The sequence below is a fragment of the Hemitrygon akajei genome, chromosome 19 (genome assembly GCF_048418815.1).
Source record: "Hemitrygon akajei chromosome 19, sHemAka1.3, whole genome shotgun sequence".
Lineage (NCBI taxonomy): Eukaryota > Metazoa > Chordata > Chondrichthyes > Myliobatiformes > Dasyatidae > Hemitrygon > Hemitrygon akajei.
In genome coordinates, this window is record NC_133142.1 from 10627367 (window position 1) to 10653510 (window position 26144).

Consider the following 26144-nt stretch of genomic DNA (forward strand, 5'->3'; position numbering starts at 1 on the left):
ACTCTCTGGGTGCTCGAATTTCCTGCCAAACTCCAAAGACGTACAGGCCAGCAGACTAATTGGTCTCCTCGGTGTTACTAGACGATGCAGGTTCCTTAGGGCAGAAGGACCTGTTACATCAACTTACAATCAGAAATTTATATTCAAAAATAAGCTGTTCAAACGGAGAGCAGAATAGAGAGGTAGTATTCGCGTGCTTGTGGATTGTCTGGAAATCTGCATAGACCAGTTGGGTTGGAGAACCTGTTTCCATGTTGGATGACTTTGACTTCATGAGTTTAGTATAGGGTTAGAGTAAATGGGGACTTTTTTGAGCTACAGACTTAGAAACAGGCCACATAGCCCACTGAATGGGACAACTTAATGACACTGAAACCAACTGCGGTTCCATTGGTAGCCTTGCCTCCAGATGTCGAGAACCACCGCTCTGGATTTTGCTCTCAATCCACTCCTCTCAACCTTTCCCTCTTCCTTGAAAATGCTACATTAAAATAACCACATTGAACTAGCCCTTTTCTGTCCAAATGTTGCCCCTTATATTGCACCACATTCAATTTGGCATGATGAGACCCCTGTAAAGATGCTGTGTGAATAAGTATTGCTACATTGTGTTGAACACAATATTTAAAATGCTCTTGAGGATTATTTAGTAGTAAGCTGTTGCTATGGCTGGCAGTCTGAAGAAATAATGCAATTCTCATGTTAGTGTTTGATGTTAATGCTAAATATCGTAGAGTTATAGAGTAACACACCAAGGAAACAGGCCATTCGGGCCAACTGCTCCATGCTGACCAAGATATCTGTCTAAGCTGGTTCCATTTACCTGCACTTGACTCATATCCTTCTAAACCTTTCCTACCTATATATGTCCAAATGACCTTTAGATATGCAAAGGTACAAGATGACTTAGGAGTCCTCGTGCAGGACTCTGTAAAGGTTAACTTGCAGGTTGAGTCAGTGATAAGGAAGGCAAATGCACTGTTAGCGTTCATCTCAAGAGGACAGGAATACAAAAACAAGGATGTAATGCTGAGGTCAGGCTTGTCAGACTCCACTTTGTGAGCAGTTTTGGGCCCTTTATCTAAGAAAAGACGTGTTGGCATTGGAGAGGGTCCAGAGGAGGTTCATGAGAATAATTCAAGGAATGAAAGGGTTAATATATCAGGAGCGTTGATTACTCTGGCCCTGTACTCGCTGGACTTTAGAAGAATGAGGGGTTATCTCACCGAAATCTATCGGCCATTGAAAGGCTGCAATAGAATGGATATGGAGAGGTTGTTACATGGTTGGCACAACATTGTGGGCCAAAGGGCCTGTAATGTGCTGTAGATTTCTGTGTTCTATGATATTTCTTATAGTGGCTGAGTCTAGGACCAGAGGGCACAGCTTCAGAATAGAGGGATGTCCATTTGAATGGTGATGAGAAGGTCTTCAGCCAGTGGGTAGCAAATCTGTGGAAATCATTGCCACAAACAGTTGTGGGGGCCAGTAATTTGGTAGAAATTGATAGGTTCTTGATTTGTCCGGGCTTCAAAGGTAAGGGGGAGAAGAAAGGAGATTGAGGTTGAGACATAATAAATCAGCCATTGATGGAAAGGCGGAGCAGATACAATGAGCCAAATGGCCTAATTCTGCTCCTATGTCTTATGGTCTAATACTCTTACTGTACCTAATTCAACTGTTTTTTTTCTGGCATCTCATGCTATATACCCAGCAGCCTCTGCACCAAGAGGTTCCTCCTCAGGTCCTTGTAAATCTTTGACTACTCACCTTAAACCTACACATCCATCACTGGGAAAAAGACAGTTTCCTCACCCTATCTATGTCCCTCATACACCTCTATAAGGTCACCACTCAGTCTCTTACACTCCAAGGACTAAAGCCCTAGCCTGCATAATCTTTCCTTACAATTCAAGCCCTCAGATCCTGGTAAATCTCCTTTGCACTCTTTCCAGTTGAAGGACATCAGAGGTGAGACAGTCTAGAACAAAGAAAACAAGAAAATTCGACCGGTAGACCACTCAGCCCCTCAGTTCCTGCCTGCTAGGCAAAAAGACCTGTTTTAGGCCTCAGCTGGAGCAGGTTCCCCATGGGTATCAACTACAACTTAAAAAAAAAATGATTTGCTTCTTACCCCCATTAATCCAGTCTCCATAACGTTCTGAGAAAGAGAATTCCTGAGATTAAAGATTAAAGGTGAGTTTTATTTGTCACATGTACATCAAAACATGCAGTGAAATGCATCATTTACATCATAAACCAACACAGTCCGTGGATGTTCTGGGGGCAGCCTGCAAATGTTGCCATGTTTCCAGCATCGCAACTTACTAATCCTAACCCGTATGTCTTTGGGATGTGGGAGGAAATTAGAGTGTCCGGAAGAAACCTATGCTGTTATGGGGAGGGCATGCAAATTTGTTACAGGAAGTAGCGGGAATTGAACAATCACGGGCACTATAAACTGTCATATCTGCTGCTATGTTACCATGCCGCCGTCTGCCAGAATTTCCTACACAGCCTCGGTCACAAATAGTCATCGCCTTATTGTTGAGTTAGATTTAAGAAGGCACAACAGTGGCTGCACTTCATAGGAGACTGAGGAGATTTGGTATGTCACCAAAGATACTCACAAATTTATACAGATGTACTATGGAGACTGCTCTAACTGGCTGCATCAGCATCTGGTATAGGGGGTGGCACAGGCCAGGATCGAAAGAAGCTGCAGAGAGTTGTGAACTCAGTCAGCTCCATCATGGGCTCCAGCCTCTGTAGCATCCAGGACATCTTCAAGGAGCGATGCCTCAAAAAGGCGGAATCCATCATTAAGGACCCCCATCACCCAGGACATGCCCTCTTCTCATTGCCACCATTAGGGAGGAGGTATAGGATCCTGAAGGCTCTCACTCAATGATTCAAGAAAACTTCTTTCCCTCTGCCATCCGATTTTGGAATGGACATTGAACCAATGAACGCAACTTCACTATTTTTTAAATTTCTGTTTTTGCACTATTTATTTAATTTAACTTAAAAATGTATGTAATTACTGTAACTTGTAGTTTTTATTATGATGTAGTGTAGTGTTTTGCTGCCACAGAGCAGCAGATTTTACAACATACGCCAGGGACATTCAACCGGACTCTGGTTCTGATTACGTATTGCAATATACTGCCGCTACATAACAACTAATTTCATGATATATGCAGTGCTATTAAAACGGATTCTAATTCTGGGATATTCATGGGTGGAAGACATCCTTCAGATCCCAGTGGGCCTGAACACTGGACTGAGATCCACAGAATGTTTCAATTCCTTGTTCTGTTCTCCGTTCTTTTACAGAGTGACTGCGCCAACTTTGTGCGGGTCCTGCATCCATACAACAGGTCCCATCTGCTGGCCTGTGGGACAGGTGCGTTCAAGCCGTTGTGTGCCTTGGTGTACGTGGGCCACAGAGGAGAGGTAAGCCACTGCCCTGCTCCTTTATCTATTTCTTCTTAAGATTGGCTTATATTTGTCACATGTGCATTGAAATTCAAAACATACAGTAAAATGCGTTATTCGTGTCAATGACCAACGCAGTCTGTGGATGTTCTAGTCACAGTCTACAAGTGTCACTGTACTTCCCGTGCCATGCCTACAACTTACTATAACTAGTATCTCCTTGAAATTTGGAATATGAAAACACCCAGAGGAAACCTTCGCAGCCACAGGGAGAACGTGCAAACACAGACAGCAGTGGGAATTCAACTTTGATTGCGATCACTGGCACTGTAAAGCATTACACAAACCCCTACACTATCGTGCTGCCCAGCACAAACGCCAGTCCCCAAATACCACAAATTCTGCAGTCAAATATCCCGTACTTGGGGACTTTGCAGGGGCCAGCACCCTCAGAGTGCAACGCGATAGCCTGATCTGAGGACCTCGGCCCTGTTGATCACAGATGGTACCCTAATAGGCAAGATCCTCAACGGTGGATGGAAATGGAGAGGTGCGTTGGAGTCGGTTTGTTTTTGTTGCATGTGTCAAGGTGCAGTGAAAAGGCAGATCATTCCATAAATAATTACATCTTAGTAGTTGAATGCAAAACAGAATGTAGAATGTAGTGTTGCAGCTACAGAGAATGTGCAGTGCAGATGACAATTAAAGTGCAAGTGTGACGAGTTTTATTGGGAAATCGAGAGTTCATGTTTTAATGTATGAGAGGTATGTTCTAGAGCAGGCATTTCCAACCTTTTTAATGCAATGGACCCACATCATTAACCAACGGGTCTGTTGGGAACCCCCTGTTCTAGAGTCTGATATAAACTGTCCTTAAGCCTGATGGTTCATACTCCCAAACATTTGTACCTTCTGCTGATGAGAAGGAGGAGAGAAGAGAATGAACAGGATGGAAGGAGCCTTTGATGATGTTGTCAGCTTTCCTGAGGTGCTGGGTGGTGTACAGTATATGAAGTCAATGGAGAGGGGGCAGGTTTGCCTGCTGGACTGGTCTGTGTTCACAATTCTCTGCAATTTCTTGCAGTTTTGGGTAGAACTGCTGCTGCACTGAAGTGTAGTGCACCCAGGATAGGATACTTCCTGTGGACCATCTGTAAAATTGGTTGAAGGTTACCAGGAATGTGCTGAATTTAAAGTTCAAGTTCAAGTTTATGGTAATTCAACTATATACATGTATACAGCTAACTGAAACATCATTCTTCTGGGATCGAGGTGCAGAACGCAGCATGTATATTCACACATACCACATATAGCTATGCTCCAACACATAGAAACATAGAAAATAGGTGCAGGAGTAGGCCATTCGGCCCTTTGAGCCTGCACCGCTATTCAGTATGATCATGGCTGATCATCCAACTCAGAACCCTGTACCTGCTTTCTCTCCATACCTTTAGCCACAAGGGCCATATCTAACTTCCTCTTAAATATAGCCAATGAACTGGCCTCAACTGTTTCCTGTGGCAGAGAATTCCACAGATTCACCACTCTCTGTGTGAAGAAGTTTTTCCTCATCTCGGTCCTAAAAGGCTTCCCCTTTATCCTTAAACTGTGACCCCTCATTCTGGACTTCCCCAACATCGGAAACAATCTTCCTGCATCTAGCCTGTCCAATCCCTTTAGAATTTTATATGTTTCAATAAGATCCCCCCTCAATCTTCTAAATTCCAGTGAGTATAAGCCTAGTTGATCCAGTCTTTCTTCATATGAAATAATTCATACAATCACAAACTCAGATTAGCAGAAGTCCCTGAGTGACATGACTTGGGGATTCACAAAAAGCACGAAGTGCATGTTTATGTAGGACAGTATAATGTTACTGACACTATTATGATGAGATCTTATAAATCTTCACAGACCAAATTTATGTAGAAGCTTTAACTCGATTTAATATATAATTGGACAGTCTCAGTGTTGGCTACCCACAGCGTTACTGTGACCTCTCCCTGAGCCTGATTATAATATTTGGCCCACAAAACTACTCACATGTCTAACTGTACATAAACTAATACTTATAATAACCTGGCATGAGTATTAATTTCTTTAACTTTAGGTAATTCCTCCACCAGCTCCCCTCTTCCTTTTTCCATTCCCCATTCTGCCTCCCTCTTACCCCTTCTCTCCTCCCTACATGTCCATGACCTCCCTCTGGTGCCTCTCCTCCTTCCCTTTCTTCCTCAGTCCACTCTTCTCTCTTCAGCCCTTTTTCCCTTCCATCTATTACCTTCCAGCCTCTTACATCATTCTCCCCTGCCCCACCAACCCAGCTTCTACCTCACCTGCTCTCACCCAACACCTGCCAGCTTGTGCTCCTTTTCATTCTGGCTTCTTCCCCCTGTCCTTTACAGTCCTGAAGAAGGGTCTTGCCCAAAATGTGTTCTGTTTATCGCCCCCTACCCCATAGAATCTGCCTGTCCTGTTGAGTTCCTCCAGCATTTTGTGTGTGTGTGATTCATTTCGGATCCTGTGCATCTCCCAGTTCTCAGACTCAGAATCAGGTTCAATATCACTGGCATATGTCGTGAAATTGGTCGATTTGTGGCAGCAGTACATTGCAATATATCATAATATAAACTGTAAATTACAGGATGTAAATATACTCCTTTGGCACCCTAGTGATATATATGTGCTAAGACTTTTGCACAGTACTATATGTATAAAGTTAAATACATCGTGCAAAAAGAGAAAAGAATGTAGGGAGGAAGTGTTCACGGGTTCAATGACCATTCAGAAATCGATGGCAGAGGGGAAGAAGGTGTTCCTGAATTGTTGAGTGTGGGTCTTCAGGCTCAGGTACCTCCTAGCCAATTGGAGTAATGGGAAGAGGGCATGTCCAGGGAGGTGAGGGTCTTTAATGATGGGATCCGCCAACATGAGGCACTGCCTCTTGAAAATGTCCTCAGTGGTGGAGAGGTTTGAGCCTGCGATGTATCTAGCTAAGTCTGTAGCTCTCTGCAGCCTCTTGTGGCCCCCATACCAGGCTGTGATGGAACCAATCAGAACACTATAGAAATTTTCAAGTCTTTGGCGAAACACTGTACCAATTCTTCTCAAACTCCTAATGAGGAACAGCTACTGACGAGCCTTTTTCGTGATTGCATCAATGCATTATGCTCAGGACAATGATATAAATTATTGATATAAATATTATCAGCCAATGATATCAAAGAGGATACAAAAAGTTTTCTCAGATATATAGTGTGTAAAAGAGATGTGAAAGTGGATATTGGACCAATGGAGAATGACGCTGGAGAGGTAGTAATAGGAGACAGGGAACTGGTGGACAAACTTACTAAGTATTTTGCATTAGTTTTCACTATGGAAGACACTAGCAGAATGCCAGAAATGTGAGAATGTCATTGCTATTACTAAGGAGAAGGTGCTTGGGAGGCTGAAAGATCTGAAGGTAAGGCACCTGGACCAGATGGACTACACCTCAGGGTTCTGATAGAGGTAGCTGAGGAGACTGTGGAGGCATTAGTAATGAATTTTTTACAATCGTTAGATTCTGGAATGATTCTGGAGGTCTGAAAAATTGCAAATGTCACTCCACACTTTAAGAAGAGATCAAGGCAGAAGAAAGTAAGTTATAGATCAGCCTGACTACAGTAGTTGGAAAGATGTTGAAGTCTATTATTAAGGCTGAGATTTCAGGGTACTTGGAGACACATAGCAAAATAGGCCAAAATCGGCATGGTTTTCTTCAGGGGAAATCTTGCCTGATAAATCTGTTGGAAGTAACAGGCAGAATAGATAAAGGAGAGCCAATAGATGTTGTTTATTTGGATTTTCAGAAGGCCTTTGACAAGGTGTCACACATGAGGCTGCTTAACAAGATAAGAGCCTATGGTATTGCAGGAAAGATACTAACGTGGATAGACTGGCTATCTGGCTGGAGGCAAAGAGTGGGAATAAAGGAGGCCTTTTCTCGTTAACAAACAAGAGAAAATCTCCAGATGTTGGAAATCCACAGGGTCTTGGCCCAAAACGTTGACTGTACTTTTTTCCATGGATATTGCCTGCCTCCCGAGTTCTTCTAGCATTTTGTGTGTGTTGCTGGGCCTTTTCTAGTCGGCTACTGGTGCTTGTTGTGTTCCGCAGGGATCAGTGTTGGAACCGCTTCTTTTCACATTATATGTCAGTGGCTTGGAAGAAGGAATTGATGCTTTGTGGCCACGTTTGTGGATGATACTAAGATAGGTGGAGGGGTAAGTAGTGTCGAGGAAGCGAGACTTAGACAGATTGAGAGAATGAGCAAGAAATTGCAGATGGAATATAATGTAGGGAAGTGTATGGCCATGCAATTTGGTAGAAAAATTAAACCCATGGGCAATTTTCGGAATGGGGACCAAATTCAAAAAGCAGAGGTGCAAAGGGACTTGGGAGTGCTCGTGCAGGTTAATACTTAAAGGTTAACTTGCAGATTGAGTCAGTGGTGAGAAAGGCAAATGCAGTGTCAGCGTTCATTTCGATATGACTAGAATACACAACCAAGGATGTACAGCTAAGGCTTTATAAGGCATTGGTCAGACTGCGTTTGTAGTATTGTAAGCAGTTTTGGGTCCCTTATCTAAGAAAAGATGTACTGATATTGGAGAGGGTCCAGAGGAGGTTCATGAGTGATCCCAGTGATGAAAGGGTTAACATATGAGGAGCGATTGATGGCTCTGAACATTGAAGTCTTGAATATTGAAAACCCGAGAGAGAGTGGATATAGAGAGAATGTTTCATACAGTCAGGGGAGTCCAGGACCAAAGGGCCTCAGAATCGAAGGACGTCCATTTAGAACAGAGCTGAAGAAAAACTTCTTTAGCCAGAGGGTGGTAAATCTATGGAATTCATTGCCACAGATGGTTGTACTGATCACATAAATGGGTATATTTAAGGTGGGGGTTAATCGATTCTTGATTAATCAGGGCATCAAAGGTTATGGGGAGAAGACAGGAGAACAGAGTTGAAGGGATAACAAATCAGCCATGATGGAATGGTGGAGCAGACTCAATGGCTGCTTGGCCTAATTCTGCTCTGTTACCTTATCATCTTACGGTCTTATAGAACAGATCCTTGGAGATGTTGAAGCCCAGGAATCTGAGGCTGCTCATTGTTCCCACCACTAACCCCTCAATGCTCTCCGGGCTTCCCCTTCCTGAAATCCACAATCAATATCTTGGATTTCATAGCACTAAGATAGCTCACCAGGACAGGAGTCATTTGGTGATGAAGGATAATTTGCTAGGCTGAGATTGTTTACTTTGGAACTCGGGAAGCTAGGGGGAAGATTTAACTGAAAAATATAATGAAATTCCTGGATGTGTTGAACAGGAAAGAACTAGTTCCCTTAGGAGGCAGGTCAGTATCAGTGAGAGGAATTAGAAGGGGACTTTTGGAAGTTTTCGCTGACAGATTGGGGTGCATTTGATTATGAATATGGGGTATTGTGATCGCAATAGCATGATTTAAATATAGTACATTTTGTACTATTCTATCTTTTTTTGGATTCATAATATGTATCCTTATGAACTCTGTATTTTCCTATGTGACATTTAATAAAAATATTGGATGGATGGACAGATTGGGGTGATGAAATGGTGGTGAAGATGAGAACTTTCATAGGTATTGAAAAAATCTTGGATGAGATTGGAAAAAGTGAAACCGGTAATGGCCTTGAACAAAGAGCACGGAAAAAGGGTGTGTTTGGAAAGGATTTTTGTGGCCGGTATGCATCAAATGGGCTCTGGAGAATGATGAATTATCTCTGAACTTGATACTAAGGGCATGCTGCAGTCTCGCAGATGCTCTATCTCCATAAGAAACTAAACAAAGAGGTGTAACTTTAAGGTGATTGGAGGAAAGCTTATGAGGGTTTCAGAGGCAGGTTTTTTTTTTACACAGAGTGGTGGTAGAGCTAGATATTTTAGGGACATTTTAAAAACAATTAGTTCAGCACATGGATGAAAGATAAATGGAGGATATTGTAGGAGGGAAGGTTAAAGGGTCAGTACAATGAAAGACCACCCAACTGGGATGTTCAACCAGAGTGCACCTAAATGTGCAAATACAAAAAGAAAGAAATAATAAAAATAATAAATAAATAAACAATAAATATTGAGAACTTAAGTTGAATACTTGGAAATGAGTCCATTGTTTGGGGGAATGGTTCAGTGATGGGGCAAGTGAAGTTGAGTGTAGTTATCCACTTCGATTCAAGAGCCTGATGGTTGAGGGGTAGTAACTGCACCTGAATCTGGTCGTGTGAGTCCCGATAATCCTGTATCTTCTTCCTGATGGCAGCGGTAAGAAGAGAGTAGGTCCTCAGTGGTGGGGAGTCTGATAATGGATGCTGCTTTCTTGCGACAGCATTTCATGTAGATGGGCTCAGTGGTTGGGAAGGCTTTACCCGTGATGGTCTGGGGCGTAGCCATTACTTTTGTAGGATTTTCCATTTAAGGGCGTTGGTGTTTCCGCACCAGGCTATGATGCAGCCAGTCAATACGCTCGCCACTACCCACTTGCACAAGTTTCTCAAAGTTTTAGAGGTCATGCTGAATCTCTGCAAATTCCTAAGGAAGTAGAGGCGCTATCGTGCAGTAGTGTGGAAGATGATGTAAATCCCATGCAGCTCCTCACTGACTCCTGAGATGCAATGTGAAGGTAGAGAAATGAGGTACAGTACGTGCTGACCCACATGTTACAGCTTGTGTCCTATAGAACCTCACGCTGGCAAAAAGTGTGATGCGGCTCAACAATTCGTGTCATTCATCTTTCTAGTGAAACACTGGCCCTATTCCTACCTCCACATATGCTGCCTGACTCACTGAGTATTTCCATCATTCTCTATCCTTTTTTTATTATTGATAATCTCACTTTGCTATTGGGTGTGGTGCACTATCCTCCCTTTGTCCCCTGCGAGTGAAGTAATGGTTCGTTTTGTGAGGATCTAATTGTACAAAACTTGGCTGTGGTGTATCATTCAACCACATTCATGTTTACTGTTGTTAGCAGTTGACTGCTGTACTTTGTTGGAATGTGTTGTGTCTGTAAATGAGCCAACTTGCAAGTTTTATTGTGCTGTTCGACATTAACTATGATGTTCCATCAGTAATCTTTATCAGGAATGTGTTGACTGAGTGGTCTTCACAGCTATTAGCTTGATTCTACATAGAAAGTGGAATGGATACCTGAGAACAGGTAGCAAAGTTGTGTAATCATTCCTTAAAGATCTCCCTGTAGACTGTCACAAGATAATCATTAGTCCTTAAGATAAAGGAGCAGAATTAGATCATTTGGCCCATCGAGTCTCATCATGACTAATCCATTTTCCCTCTTATCCCCAATCTGCCTATTCTCTATATCCCTTCATGCCCTGACAAATCAAGAATCTATCAATCTCTGCCTTAAATATATCCAATAACCTGGCCTCCACAGCCATCTGTGACAACGAATTCCACAGATTCACCAGCCTCTGGCTAAAGAAATTCATCCTTATCTCCGTTCTAAGAAGATATCCCTCTATTCTGAGGCTGTGACTTCTGGTCCGAAATTCCCCCCACCATAGGAAACATCCTCTCCACATCCACTGCATTTGATAGGTTTCAATGAGGTTATCCCTCATTCTTCTGAATTCCAGTGAGTAGAGGCCCAGAGCCACAACCACACCTCATAAGACAAGCCTTTCAATCCTGAAATAATTTTCATGAACCTCCCTTGAATGCTCTCCAATGTCAGTAGTTCCTTTCTTAGATAAGAGGCCCATAACTGCTCACAATATTCCAAGTGCAACCTCGCCAGTGCTTTATAAAGCCTCAACATTACATTCTTGCTTCAACCTTATAACCTTGGTGGATACCTCTCCTTTCAACTCCCACTCTGTGAACTAGCTGTCAGTTTTCCAGTGATGAGGAGAGTCTGAGATTGTTGGCTTTTGAGCTGAGAAAGTTTAACGAATGTGTTAAAGATCAGATACAGATACATGTTTATTTTTCACATTATATCAAAAGATACAGTGAAATGTTTTGTTTGTATTAGCAACCAACACAACCTAAGGATGTGTTGTGGGCAGCCTGCAAATGTCTCCACACATTCCAGCACCAACATAGCATTCCCACAATGTTCGGCAGAGTAACACAAGTGACAACAATAATCACAAAACCACTTAGCAAAACAAGCTGCTTTCCCACCCTGTCACCCACCCACCCACACATACACATAGACAGGCCTTCAGGCCCAGGAGAGGCCACCTCCATGCCTCCAGGCTAGGCCATGGACTCTCAAACACATAGACATCAGGACTCTAACCTCTGAACAAGCAGACCCAGGGGCTTCAACCTTGAGGCCTCTACCTCCGGACTAGCTCACTTTGGTCTTTAGCATTTGGGCTTCGAGAATCAAGAATGATATCAATAAAGTAAATGGAAACTGACAGAAACTAATGGTGGAACACATCATTACCAGAAGACACAGATCCAAGATCAAATGCAAAATAACCCATAATATGAGATAAAGTCTACACATTGAGATTGGGAATTCACTGTCTGGAGTCTAATTCATGGAGATCTTATAAAAGCAATCTATCTTATAAGATATACCAAATGTCTTATATCTTAGGAAATACATCTCACCTGGGAAAATACATGGAAATGAGGAAAGATCAGCTGAGTTGAATGTCTGTTTCAAAGTCAGAGCCTCTACGGGCTGCATCAAATAATTCAAACGAAAAACCTCCAGAACTGCCACAGACTCAGTCTTAAATCCAATCAACATTGAAGGAATGTTTTTTATAATCTGACTCTATGTGCACAAATTCAAAGGCTCTTTAACATCTAACAGTTTGCCTGCCCTCATTTGAGCTTTGCCAATCCTTCTAGTTCATACTTCATCAACAGATAGATGTCAACCTTCAATCTGGGACCAGTTAGAAGTATTAGTTGCCAAGAGCAATGAACAACAAGGATCATTGCCCATCACTGGGGCAGAAAATCAGCCGTCTACGTCAAATGCATTTTAGAGATGAATGAGGAAAGTAAAGCAAGCCAAAGGATCCCTCAGAGACAAGAGCTGGAAAAAGAGGCCCAGAAAGAAAGATAGAGTGAGAGAGTGATGGGGAGGGGGAGGGAGACACAGTGGGATGGATCGCAGGATGGGATGAGAGAAGGACCGCATAGAGTGGCCACAGAGAGAGGCCCAGACGGGTAGGAAGGTAGAAAAACTCATCAAAAGAAGCCACTAGAAGGCCACAGAGTGGGGTCAGAGCAAATGGCTTATAAAAAAGGCTTAGGGAGGGACAGAAAGGGGCTGAGAGGGGGAGAGAGAGATAGGGAGGGGAAGAGAGTGAAGGAGAAAAGGCATCAGCACAGAAAGGGATGCAAGAACAACAAAAGTGTAAGAAAAATAATTTTAATAATCTTTAAACCTGCACTTAGCTATGGTAATGAACACACAGAGGAACGAACAGAGTGAAATGTATGGAGTCCAAGATGATGTTATTGACAGCCTCTCACAATGACACCAAGAACTGTAGTTCACAAGAATTTAGTTGTGTTATCTGATCGATCTTTATCTGAATTAATTTCTCTTGGGAGCTGGGACTTCATGACGGCAGCTTCAATCAAAGCTTTGGTCTGGATTGTTAGGCTCTGCGCACACAGGCATTCATTTGGTGATCAACAGCCTGAATATGTAATCTATCTGCTTTTGATACAAAGCCAGTTTAGAAATGTGCATTCTATAAGATGCACGTGTTCTTGTGGATTTGTAAAGTCAATCGTGGGGTGAACAGATTGAAAAGTGTGAAGAGTCCTAACAAAGAACATTCACTGTATTCAAACTGCATACGTATGCACAACGTCTCATAATACCGTAAGACGTAGGAGCAGAATTAGACCATTCAGCCCATCAAGTCTGCTCTGTCATTTTATTGTGGCTGATTTATTATCCCTCTGAACCCCATCCTCCTGCCGTCTCCCCATATCCTTTGATGCCCTGATTAATCAAGAACTCATCAACCTCCACTTTAAATATATCCAATGACTAATCACAGGTCAATTTACAATGACTAATTAAGCTACTATTTGGGAAATTTTTGGACTGTGGAGGAAACCAGAGCACCTGGAGGAAAACCAAGAGGCCACATGGAGAACTTATAAAAATCTTACGTTTCACCCTAATTATTATCCCTCTGAACACCATTCTCTTTCCTTCTCCCCATAACCTTTGACACCTTTATTAATCAAGAACCTATTGACTTCTGCTTTAAGTATACCCAATGACTTGGCCTCCACAGCCACCCTCAGACTCATTACCCTCTGGCTAAAGCAATTCCTCCTCTTCGCTGTTCTACAGCAATGTCCTTGTATTCTAAGGCTGTGCCCTCTGGTCCTAGAATTCGTCACTATAGAATATATTCCCTCCACGTCGACTATCTCAGCATTTCAATATTCAATAGGTTTCAGTGAGATACCACCCCCTCATTTTTCTAACCTCCAGCAAGTACAGGCCCAGAACCACCAAATGCTCCTCGTACATTAACCCTTTCATTCCCCAATCATCCTTGCAGGGGCCACCACACTTCTGGCACGACCGTACCACAACTTACTAAGCCTAATTCGTATATCTTTTGGAATGTGGGAGGAAACCATTACACTCAGAAGAAACCCACACGGTCACAGGAAGAATGTAAAAACACCTCATAGACGGCAGTAGGAATTGAACCCAGATCTTACAGATGGCACTGTGAAGCGTCACGCTAGCTGCTGTGCTAGTGTGCTGCCCAGAATTCCTCCTCCATTTAGGCCATAGTGAACAAGGCCCAGGCCATCAACGATGAAGACTTGAACCTTGAAGTAGGTGGAGTGGAAATAAGAAGGGTGTGGTGGGAGTATGGCAGGGGTTCCCAACCTGGGATCCAAAGACCCCTCAGTTAATGGTAGGGCTCCATTGCATAAAAAAAGTTTGGGAACCCCAGAAAGATGAGAGCCATAGGAACAATTACAATGTTTAAAAGATGTTTGGACAGATGTACAGGTAGGAAATATGTTGAGCAAATAGAACTAGCTCAGAAGGAAATTTTGGTTGTGGTGGACCAGCTAAGCTGGTCAGCATGGCTAAGCTGTGCCCAAAGGGTTTGTTTCCATTCTGTATGTCTCAATGACTCTATTGTTCACTCATTCATCTCTGCCTGTCCTGCATACTCGAACAATTTAGCACCTTTATTAGTAACTAAATGGACATGTTGTCCACCAGTATAGCCAAGACATAATACTGTCCTTTCATTGCTCTAGCTGTTAATTTCACATCCAACCAACTTTTAACTTTTCTGTTCAATCTATAGATGCACCAGTACCCAGCTAAAGAGAGTAAGTGTAACATGACGGGAAAACACAGAAGCAAGTATAATATCTTAGACCAGTGGTTCCCAACATTTTTTATGCCATGGATCCTTACTGAGTGGTGCATGAACCCCAGGATGGGAACTCCTGCCTTAGACTTTGATTTATGATCTTCAAATGGTTCTGTTGCTTGATTTACAGTATGTGTAGGTTTCAGTGAAGATTTAATGGCCCACTTAGGAGGTCTTACCTTGCACAGAAAGTAATTGATAGCCGCTCTTCGGCCTTTTGCCTCTGGGACAGAGTACGTGGACTGAGGGCCACAAGTTATCTAAAAGTCAGTCAATACACTCTTGGCTGACTTGCAGTCATTAAACAATGGATTAGGAGATTTGAATCCTGTGAGAATTGCATCTGTTCTGCTTGAGGAGATAGAGATTATCAAATGTATTTGTCTATCCTGGGGCACGGTTGACCTGACTGAATGATTATCAAGAAAACCCACGTTCATTTAATGAAAAAATTTCAAGATCCAACATTTCATAGCTGTAATGTGGACAATAAAGCATTGAATGATGGAATGAAGTGATGGAGAGGTGGGGGGGGGGGGGGGGAGGTTGGTATTCAGTAAACAGCATGTAACAGTAGCCCCTGTCTTCTCTTTTAGAACCATTTAGTTCAGAGTATTATTTTAAGTCCAGTGTTGCTTATGCCACTGGTTCATAATATATATTTTTGCACCAGACTTACCAAGGTCTGAGTGGCATCTTAGAAGTATTCGGGTATTAAAAGTCAACACGGTAGCATATTGGTTAGCATAACACAATCACACCGCCAGCAACTCAGGCTCAATTCCACCACTGTGTGTAAGTCCATTCTCCCCATGACAGAATTTCCTCTGGGTTTTCCTCGCTAGTTTCCTCCCGCATTACAATGACATATGGGCTAGTAGGTCACATGGGTGTAATTGGGTATTGCCCTTTGATTAATGACCTTCAAAAGGTCTTTGAAGTGCATCATTTGCATCCATGGTCTACAGAGCTGGCCCAGAAGGGCCTGTTACCATTCTGTATCTCTAAATAAAATTAAAATGTAGACACTGATGTTTGGAAATGTGATTGGAAAACTAGCTGAGGGAAGGACTAGGGGTCATAGAAGTGTTATGGGGAAGTGGGGATGATCTCTTCTCAGAGCAAGCAGTAATGACCTGGAGCCCACTTAGAAACACGGGCAGGGAATGTTCCCTGTGTGTACGACTCTGCAAGCACACTGCAAAAAAAATTTCTGCAGTTTCTATTCTTGGAAAACTGTAAGCATGTCCTTATGTTCTTGTAAGAATATACTTACCATAGAAGGAAAGCAATGATAAGACTGAAGGCAGGTCAGTCCAATGAGCAAGATTGAGTCAACCAGGTCTAGAGTCACTAGAATTTAAAAGCATGAGAGAGTATCTGAAGAGGAAAAGATAAAGATTAGCTTTCTTTGCAACATGTACATTGAAACATTGAAACATACAGTGAAATGCATCATTTTGCATCCATGGCCAACAGAGTCTGATGATGTGTTGGGGACAGCCTGCCCATATCCATGATTCTGGCACCAGTGTAATATGGCCGCATCTTACATCTTCGGAATGTGGGAGGGAACTGGACACCCATAGGAAACCCTGGTAGTTCTTTACAGGCTGGATGTGGAGAGGAGGCTCTATAACAAGAGGTCACTTTCTAGGGCAGGTGTTCCCAGCCTGAGGGCCACGGACCCCTTGCTTAATGGTATTGGTCATGGCATAAAAAAGGTTGGGAACCCCTGGTCTAGGGTTCTGATATAAGAATGAGAAGAAGAGAAATTTCATCATGCGCCTTTGGAATTTTTGATCATCAGAAAGCATAGGGGCCAATTCACAGAAAGTAGATTTGGAATTGGAATTGGTTTATTGTTAGAAATAACTCCGAGAAAGTGTATTCTGGGTGGTTGATGGTTGGGTTGAGTTGTTCTCAGACCTTGGCGATTTACTTGCAAAAATTCCATCAGCATATGAGGATATATTATCAGAACACTGTTCATGTCTCCTCCGAATGCTCGGCGTTTGTATACTTACCAATCAGTTGATTGGCCATCATTAGAGAAACCCAATTGTGTTTATTATTGTCACATGTACCAAGATACAGTGAAAAATTGCCCTGCATACTATTCATATGAATCAAATCATTACATAGTGCATTGAGGATGAACAAGGTAAAGCAATAATAATGCAGAATAAGTGTAAATAAAGAGTACAGTACAGGTAACCAATAAGGTGCAAGATCATAATGAGGTAGATTGTGAGATCAAGAGTCCATCTTATTGTATCAGGAAACTATTTTACTAATCTCAACAGTGGAATGGAAGCTGTCCTTGAGCCTGGTGGTACGTGTTTTCAGGCTTTTGTACCTTCTGCCTGATGGAAGAGGGAAGAAGAGAAAATGTCCAGGGTGGGTGGATTATCCTGGTTTGTGATTAAATGGGTTGACATTCTGAGACACAAAATATATCAAGGCATGTGGAGAATGTGAGACAGAGAGATTTAGAATGAGAGCAAGAGAGAAACAGTGAGTAAATATGATCAAATCAAATCATTTCAAGTTTAATTATCATTCAACCAGACATAAGTACACATGAATACAGTCAGATGAAACTGCATTCCTCTGAGGCCAAGATGCAAAACATACACAGCACACCACAACACAAGACAGACAACACATTCAATATAGTGAGCACACATACGGTCACACGTGCAAAAAAGTATATATATATATGTAGACCAAGTCACTGAGTGATTTGTCCCTCAAATTGATGCTAATAAGTTGCAAGGTCAGGTACAACCGTATTGAATAGACCCAGAGGACTAAACCTACACCTGCTCCTATTCTATGTTCTTATGAAAGGTTTGAAAGAAACAGGAAGTATTCCTGAACACTTCTCCCTCAATAAACAATTTCAGTGATTGACTGGAGAACCGTGAACTTCCTGCAAAGCAGTGGTTCTGATGTTCATACTAATGTGGCTCTGAGTGCTAAATGCCAAGAGGAAATATCGGATTCAACCAATGACCCAACTTGTCCAATGTAAACTAATAGCTGCACTGAGATAACCCATTCAGAGTTCTATAAAGTCCTTTCGATGGTTGGTTCAGCTGACTTAGTTCTTGGTGTATTGGACCACCCTGGAGTCCAGAAGGCAGCTTAACAAGCAGTAATTCTGTACGGCAGTGATCTGTATCTCAACACGACTAGAGTTTCTTGCTCAGATAGTGAGACACATCAGTCGGTCTTGTCAACTGAAACCATCGCTGTGCACTCAGAATTGAACACTGTACCTGCTTTCTCATGCTGGAAAGTCTAGAATGAAAAGGTCATGGCGAGGGCATTTAAGGTTCATATTCCTTCAGCCTTCATAGACTGAAATAGACTGAGGTAGAAAGTCTTAAGAATTCCTCATGAGACCATAAGATATAGGAGCAGAACTAGGCCAATCAGCCCATTGAGTCTGTACCAAAAAGGGAGGAAGGAAAGCTGCAGAGAGGGATCACTATCCCAACTGGTATAGGGACACATCACTTTCCTCTGTACCCTCAGAAGATTGGTCAACCCCAGTGCACTATGGAGATTAGAAACTCTTTCTGGCCCACCAGTTTAGTTTCAGTCACGACACATTCTCCTCTCCTCCTCCATCCCTTCTATCAATCTGTCCAGTAGAACCCATTAGACTGGGGGTTTCCAACCTTTTTAAAGCTATGGACCCCTACCATTAACCAAGGGGCCCATGGATCCCAGGTTGGGATCCCTGCAAAAATCACTAATGGAGCTCCCTTTTCTTGAGTGGCTGGTAGCAGAAACCTGGTCCCGCTGTTCCTGGGAAGCATTCACTTGCTCTGAGCAGCCAGTGGGTAAATGCCAGACTCTAAATAGGTCTTCCACCAGTGATACTGTGGTTCAGGCATCTCCGCTGCTTCTGGGCATTCTGCAGGGTGGTTCTGATCAGCACCACCCTCTGCTAGATGTTCAGCAGCTTCTTCACATACAGATACAGGTCCAGGGACACCTTCCGCTTCTCGGTCAGTAAGCAAGTTCAAAGTTAAGACTGATAGATAGTTTTGAGCTGAGAATCAAAGATAAAGATAAGATTAGCTTTATTTGCCACACATCCATCAAAACATACCATGAAAGGCATCGTTTGCATCAAATCAAATCAGCGAGGATTGTGCTGGGAGAGCCTGCATGCTTCTAGCACAAACATAGCAGGCCTAGAACTTACTAACCGTAACCCTCAATGCACGTCTTTGGAATGTGGAAGGAAACCGGAGCACCTTGAGGAAATTGATATGGTCATGTGGAGAATTGAGGTAGACTTATCTTGTCTCTTTACTGACAGCGGTGGGAATTGAACCCCAGTCGATGATGGCTGGAGTTGGAAAGTGATTGCACTAACTTCTACACTACTGTGCTGCACACGCTGGGATGGGCACATGAATGCTAGTATAGATCAGGACCTTGGTTACTGTAGACACAAGAGATTGCAAGTGTTGGAATCTGGAGCAACATTCTATTTGCTGGAGGAACCCAGTTGGTTGAACAGCATCTGTGATGGGAGAGGGTTGCTGTTAGAGAACGTAGAACACTGCAGCCTATGACGTTATGCTGGCATTTCACCCTGCTCTAAGATCAATCTAACACTTCCCTCCTGCCAAGCCCTCCATGTTTCTGTGGTCCTCTTATCTATCTAAGAGTTCTTTAAATGTCCCTAATGCATCTGCCTCTACCACTACTCAGGGCAGCACTCTCCATGCGTTCACCACTCTGTGTAAAAAAAAAAGATTATTTCTGACATTTCTTTATACTTTCATCCCAAAATCTTAAAATTATGCCCCTTTGTATAAGCCACTTCCACTTTGGAAAAATGTTTCTGGCTGTCCAAACAATTTGTGCCTCTTATCGATTCTGGCAGTCCACTCAATTAGTGTCTGTTATCATTTTGTACCCTCTATCATCACCTCTTATCCAAAGAGAGAAGCTCTAGCTCACTTAAACCATTCTCACAGACGTGCTCTCTAATCCAGGCATTGTCTTGGTTAATCTCCTCAGCACTCTCTAAAGCTTCCACATCCTTCCTCTAATAAGGTGACCAGAAATGAACACAATATTCCAAGTATGGTCTAGGCAGAGTCTTATAGAGGTGCAAAATTATCTCAAGGCTCTTGAACTCAATTCCCCTGACTAATGAAAGCCAACATATCATATGCCTTCTTAACCATCCTATCAACGTGCACTACAACTTTGGGCGTGAAAAGATCCCGCTGTTTCTCCAGCCTGATAAGAATCCTACCATTAACTCTATATTCTGCTGTATTCTGCCTTCAATTCGACCTTCTAAACTTTTCTGGACTGAACTCCATCTGCCATTTCTCAGCCCACATCTGTGTTATATCAAAGTCCCACTGTAACCTACAACAACCTTCTACACCATCCACAACATCACCAGCCTTCATATCTTCTGCAAAGCTACTAAACCCCCCCACCCCGTTCACTTCCTCATCCAGGTCATTTATAAACATCAGAAGGAGCAGGCATCCCAATACAGAGACCCTGCGAAACACCACCCGCCACTGACCTCCAGGAAGAATATGATCCATCAACAATTTGCTGCTTTCTGTAGACAAACCAATTCAGAATCCATGCAGCCATGTTTCCATGGATACCATGCCTTGTAACTTTTATGATAAGTCTACCTTGATGAACCTTTTAGAACTTAGAACATAGAACAATACAGCACAGTATAATACTGAACTTTTAACTTTCTCTCATATCAATCTAACCCTTCCCTTCCATTAATCCTATCTCAGAGTCACTTAAATGTCCCTAATCTATCTGCCTCTATCACTCTAATCATCTTGTGTACATTTTAGCTATCTTTTATGAGATAGGATGCTGTTTCTCACATATATAAAAAATTAGAACTGGTGTAACCACGTATGCCCAGGTGGCCTCTTCCCCATTCAGTAACATAATAGTTTGCCTTCCGATTTTCTTGTCTCATCCACGTAACTCGAGATTCTCCTCTAACCTCAAAAATCTGTGAGCTACAGCTTTGCACAGATTCATTGACCCAGCATCAATGGTTTTGTGGGGTAGAGAATTGTACAGTCATGACCACCGAGAGGAAGAAATTCCTCCTAATCTCTTTCCTAATTGGGTGTCCATTGTACCAAGATCAGTCCTAGATGGCCCCCTTAGGGGAAATATCCTTGCTACATTTACCTTGTCAAGACTTCTTTGAACCTTGTGTCTTGGGAGTACTTTGTGGAGAATATATTCAATTCTGATGTACAGTTTTACACTTTTTCTTTGGCTGAGGGCGTTTTGGACAGGAAATATTTGACACTGACATCTGTGAGGAAGAGAAAAGCAATGATATTAGCATTCAACTGGGAATAAGTGGGCTCTCTCAGTTCATATGACTGCAGATAAAATAGCATATTTGGTGAATATTTGCCTGAAGTTTTAATGAGTAGACAGGACTTCCTTCCTCTTTACAGAGCTTCACCGTGGTGACTAAATTCTGCATCTGGGTCTTGACTTTGTTCAAAATTCAAAATAAATTTATTATCAAAGTACAAACCCCATTTCCAGAAAAGTTGGGATATTTTCCAAAATGTAATAAAAACAAAAATCTGTGATATGTTAATTCACGTGAACCTTTATTTAACTGACAAAAGTACAAAGAAAAGATTTTCAATAGTTTTACTGACCAACTTAATTGTATTTTGTAAATATACACAAATTTAGAATTTGATGGCTGCAACACACTCAACAAAAGTTGGGACAGAGGCATGTTTACCATTGTGTTACATCACCTTTCCTTTTAATAAAACTTTTTAATCGTTTTGGAACTGAGGATACTAATTGTAGTAGATTTGCAATTGGAAATTTTATCCATTCTTGCTTGATATAAGACTTCAGCTGCTCAACAGTCCATGGTCTCCGTTGTCTGATTCTCCTCTTCATGATGCGCCATACATTTTCAATAGGAGATAGATCTGGACTGGCAGCAAGCCAGTCAAGCACACACACTCTGTGTCTACAAAGGCACGCTGTTGTAGCCCGTGCAGAATGTGGTCTGGCATTGTCCTGCTGAAATAAGCATGGACGTCCCAGGAAGAGTCGTCGCCTTGATGGCAACATATGTCTCTCTAAAATCCTAATATACGCCTCAGAGTCAATGGTACCTTCACATACATGCAACTCACCCATGCCGTGGGCACTGATGCACCCCGATACCATCACAGATGCTGGCTTTTCACCTTTCGCTGATAACAATCTGGATGGTCGTTTTCATCTCTGGCACGGAGAACTCGACGCCCGTTTTTTCCGAAAACTAGCTGAAATGTGGACTCATCTGACCACAGCACATGGTTCCACAGTCTTTTGGTCCATCTGAGATGAGCTCGGGCCCAGAGAACTCGCTGGCGTTTCTGCATAGAGTTGATGTATGGCTTCCTTCTTGCATAATACAGTTTCAAGTTGCATTTCTGGATGCAGCAATGGACTGTGTTAAGTGACAATGGTTTTCTGAAGTACTCCCGAGCCCAAGTGGCTATAATTGTCACAGTAGCATGACGGTTTCTTAGGCAGTGCCGCCTGAGGGCTCGAAGATCAGACGCATTCAACAGTGGTTTCCGACCTTGCCCTTTACGCACTGAGATGTCTCTGAATTCTCTGAATCTTTTCACAATATTATGTACTGTAGATGTTGAAAGACCTAAATTCTCTGCAATCTTGCGTTGGGAAATGTTCCTTTTGAACTGACTAACAATTCTCTCACGAATTTTGGCACAAAGGGGTGAGACACGACCCATCCTTGCTTGGAAAGACTGAGCCTTTGATGGACGTTACTTTTATACCCAGTCATGATACCTCACCTGCTACCAATTACGCTGCTTAATGTGGAGTCTTCCGAATCGGTGTTACTTGAATATTCTGTGCACTTTTCAATCTTATTTTAACTCTGTCCCAACTTTTGTTGAGTGTGTTGCAGCCATCAAATTTTAAATTTGTGTATATTTACAAAATACTGGTCAGTAAAACTATTGAAAATCTTTTCTTTGTACTTTTGTCAGTTAAATAAAGGTTCACGTGAATTAACATATCACAGATTTTTGTTTTTATTGTATTTTGGAAAATGTCCCAACTTTTCTGGAAATGGGGTTTGTACATACACACACACACACACACACACACACACACACACACACACACACACACACACACACACACACACACACACACACACATGTACACATATATGTCACCACACACAACCCTGAGATTCATTTTCTTGTGGGCATACTCAATAAATCCAATAACCTTAATCGAATAACACCAACAGGGCTAACAACCAGTGTGCATAAGGCAACAAACTGTGAAAATAGAAAAAGAAAGAAAAAAAAAGCACTAAATATCAAAAACAGGAGGTGAAGAGTCTTTGAAAGCAAGTCCATTGTTTATGGGAACAGTTCAGTGTTGTGGTGAGTGAAATTGAGTGAAGCTATCCCTTTTGTTTCAAGAACCTGATGCTTGAGGGGTGATAACTGTCCCTGAAGCTTGTGGTCTGGGTCCTAATTCTCCCATAGGACAGTCCATTCAAGGGCATTAGTGAGACTTGAAGGAAGGACCATTAATTTCAGATGGAAGAATGTGCCAAATTGAGTAATATTTTACCTGTGGAACTAGTTAAGGAGTGATTGATGGAATGGAATGCTCTTCAATCTGAAGATGGGTGTCAGTCTTTATGAACAGTGGCCAGTGCTGGTGGATCTAGAGCTGAGGGTGTTCTGTTTGGCGGTGGGGGGGGGGGGTTAGGAAGGCGTATGGTGTGTTTGTCAGGGAATTGAGTTCAACAGCCATGAGGTAATTTTTCAGCTCAATGAAATTTGGGTTAGACCACACTTGTTGAGTTCTAGTCATCTCATGGGAAGAATGTGGAAGTTATAGAGTAATCCTGGAGGTGCATTTACCATGAACCATATAGTTTGGTTTCTTGTCGCCAGACTGGTACTGACCTCTTTCACTTCTTTGCATTTACCTTTTCAAGCGTGCCTTCAGGATGGAGGTGAACAGCATGGAAAATGGGCGAGGCAAATGTCCATATGACCCCAACCGACCTTTCGCAAGCATCTTGATTGGTGAGTAGAAAGTTCCAAAGTAATCAAACAGTCCAATGTTGGGAGTTCCTCGGCAATTTGTTCCACTTCCAGCTGTCACTTTGAAAAGATTAGTTGCTCCTCTCATCTTCAGTCAAGGGTTCATGGCACCAGAATAGACAGGGGTGAAAAAGAAGAGTCCTACAAGTCGAGTCCGCCACTCAGTACAATCATAGCTAACCCTCACTCTCAATGCCGTATTTCCACTCTTTATGCCTTTTTGCATCTAGAAATCCATCTACCTTTTTCTTAAATATATTCAGTGGCTTGTCCTTCACGGTGTTCTACGATAGTGAATTCCACAGCTTCATCAGCCTCTGAGTGAAAGAGTTTTCTTCATCCAAGTCTTAAAGATCACTCTCCATACCCTGAGATTGTGATCTTCAGATTCATTTGCTTTATCACACGTACATCAAAACAAAAGTGAATTGCATCATTGGCGTAACAACCAACTAAGGATGCCCACAAGTGTTGTCACACAACTTAGAGAAGTGATAAAATTATTGACTTGCTGATCAATGAATATCCAGACAAAGTATGCTGGATTTGCAGTGATCAGCCGGAAAGAACGTGACAGAAGATCACTAATTCAAGGAATATTGGATTTGTACAGGGAGGGGGCTGAGTGACAATTTATCTCAAGTTTAACTGTACTTCTTTGTTCACCATCTGCCCCACCATAATTTCATGCTGAGCCATTTCAAAAGCAAAAGGGGAGCTTCTAGATGCATATAACATTATGAAAGGCAGTAAAGTCGTTTCTACTAATAAGTGAAACTAGAACTAGGGGACATAGTCTCAGATTTGTGGGAATGGATTTATGATGGAGATGAGGAGAAACCGCTTTTCTCAGAGAGTAGCAAATCTGGTATTCTCTGTCCAGGGAGCAGTTGAGGCTACCTCGTTAAATACATTTAAGACACAGTTAGATAGGTATTTGCATTGCAGGGAGATTAAGGGTTATGGGGGAAAAAAAGCATGTCGATGGAGTTGGTCCATGGCCAGGTCAGCCATGATCTTACTGAATGGCGGAGCAGGCTCAACGGGCCAGATTGGTCAATCCTGCCCCTATTTCTTTCATTGAGCAGCTACCTTGCATCCAGTTGGGACAGCCTTGTCAGAATTTTGCAAGTATCACTGAGACCCCGCTCATTCCTCTGGGCTGCTTTCATCCAGAGGGTAATTATAGACAATAGACAATAGGTGCAGAAGTAGACCATTCGGCCCTTCGAGCCTACATACAATTCTTGTATGGAATGAGGAGCCGGAGGAAGTGGTTGAGGCAGGTACATTAACAACATTTAAAAGACATATGAGCCAAGTGCGGACAAATAGGACGAGTGTAAATGGGCCTTTTGGTTAGCAGGGATCAGTTGGACCTGTTTCTATGCTATTTGACTCGATGACTACAATCACAGGTTTAGGAAATGCTGTCGAGGGATGACTGGTCAAATGCTACAGAATATCTTGTTGCCAGTGCGCAGCTCAGACATTGCATATTTTGGCAGGGGAATGGTATTAGTAGTGTAGACTGGTGTTATGTACATAAAGTGATGCTAGGTGCAGAAGTGTCTGAACATACGTAGACATTGCTGAACTGGGACTTTGGGTGAAATGGGAGCTCTGGTTTCTGCTTACATTCCAGGGGTGTGCAGGTTAGAAGGTTAGTCTACAACAGTAAATTGCAACTGGTGTGTAGGTGAGTGAGAGAATCTAGGAGGAGTTAGAATATAGAACATAGAACACTATAGCACAATACAGGCTCCTCAGCCCACAATGTTGTACCAAGATCAATCTAACCCTTTTCCTCCAACAACGACTTCCATTTTTCTGTAATTTACGTGTCTATCTAAGAGTTTCTTAAATTTCCCCAATGTATCTGCCTCCAGCACCACCCCTTGCAGAGCTTCCCAAGCACTCACCCAGCTCTGTGTAAAAAAATTCCCTCTGACACCTTTCCTCCAACCACCTTAAAATTGTTAGGCATTTTCGCCCTGGGAAAGGGTCTCTGGCTATCCACTCAATCCATGTCTGTTATCATCTTGTACACCTTTATCAAGTCACCTCTCATCTTCCTTCACTCCAGAGAG

The 26144-nt window shown here is 42.5% G+C and overlaps 1 protein-coding gene across 1 annotated transcript in view; it reads left to right on the forward strand.

The window, feature by feature from the left end:
* sema3bl (sema domain, immunoglobulin domain (Ig), short basic domain, secreted, (semaphorin) 3bl) overlaps window positions 1-26144 on the forward strand; it is a 211601-nt gene that overhangs the window by 130238 nt on the left and 55219 nt on the right. Inside the window, exons 4-5 of the mRNA XM_073072062.1 lie at window positions 3337-3456; window positions 23946-24036. Coding sequence (XP_072928163.1) covers window positions 3337-3456; window positions 23946-24036 — 211 coding nt within the window. The remainder of the gene's footprint in view (window positions 1-3336; window positions 3457-23945; window positions 24037-26144) is intronic.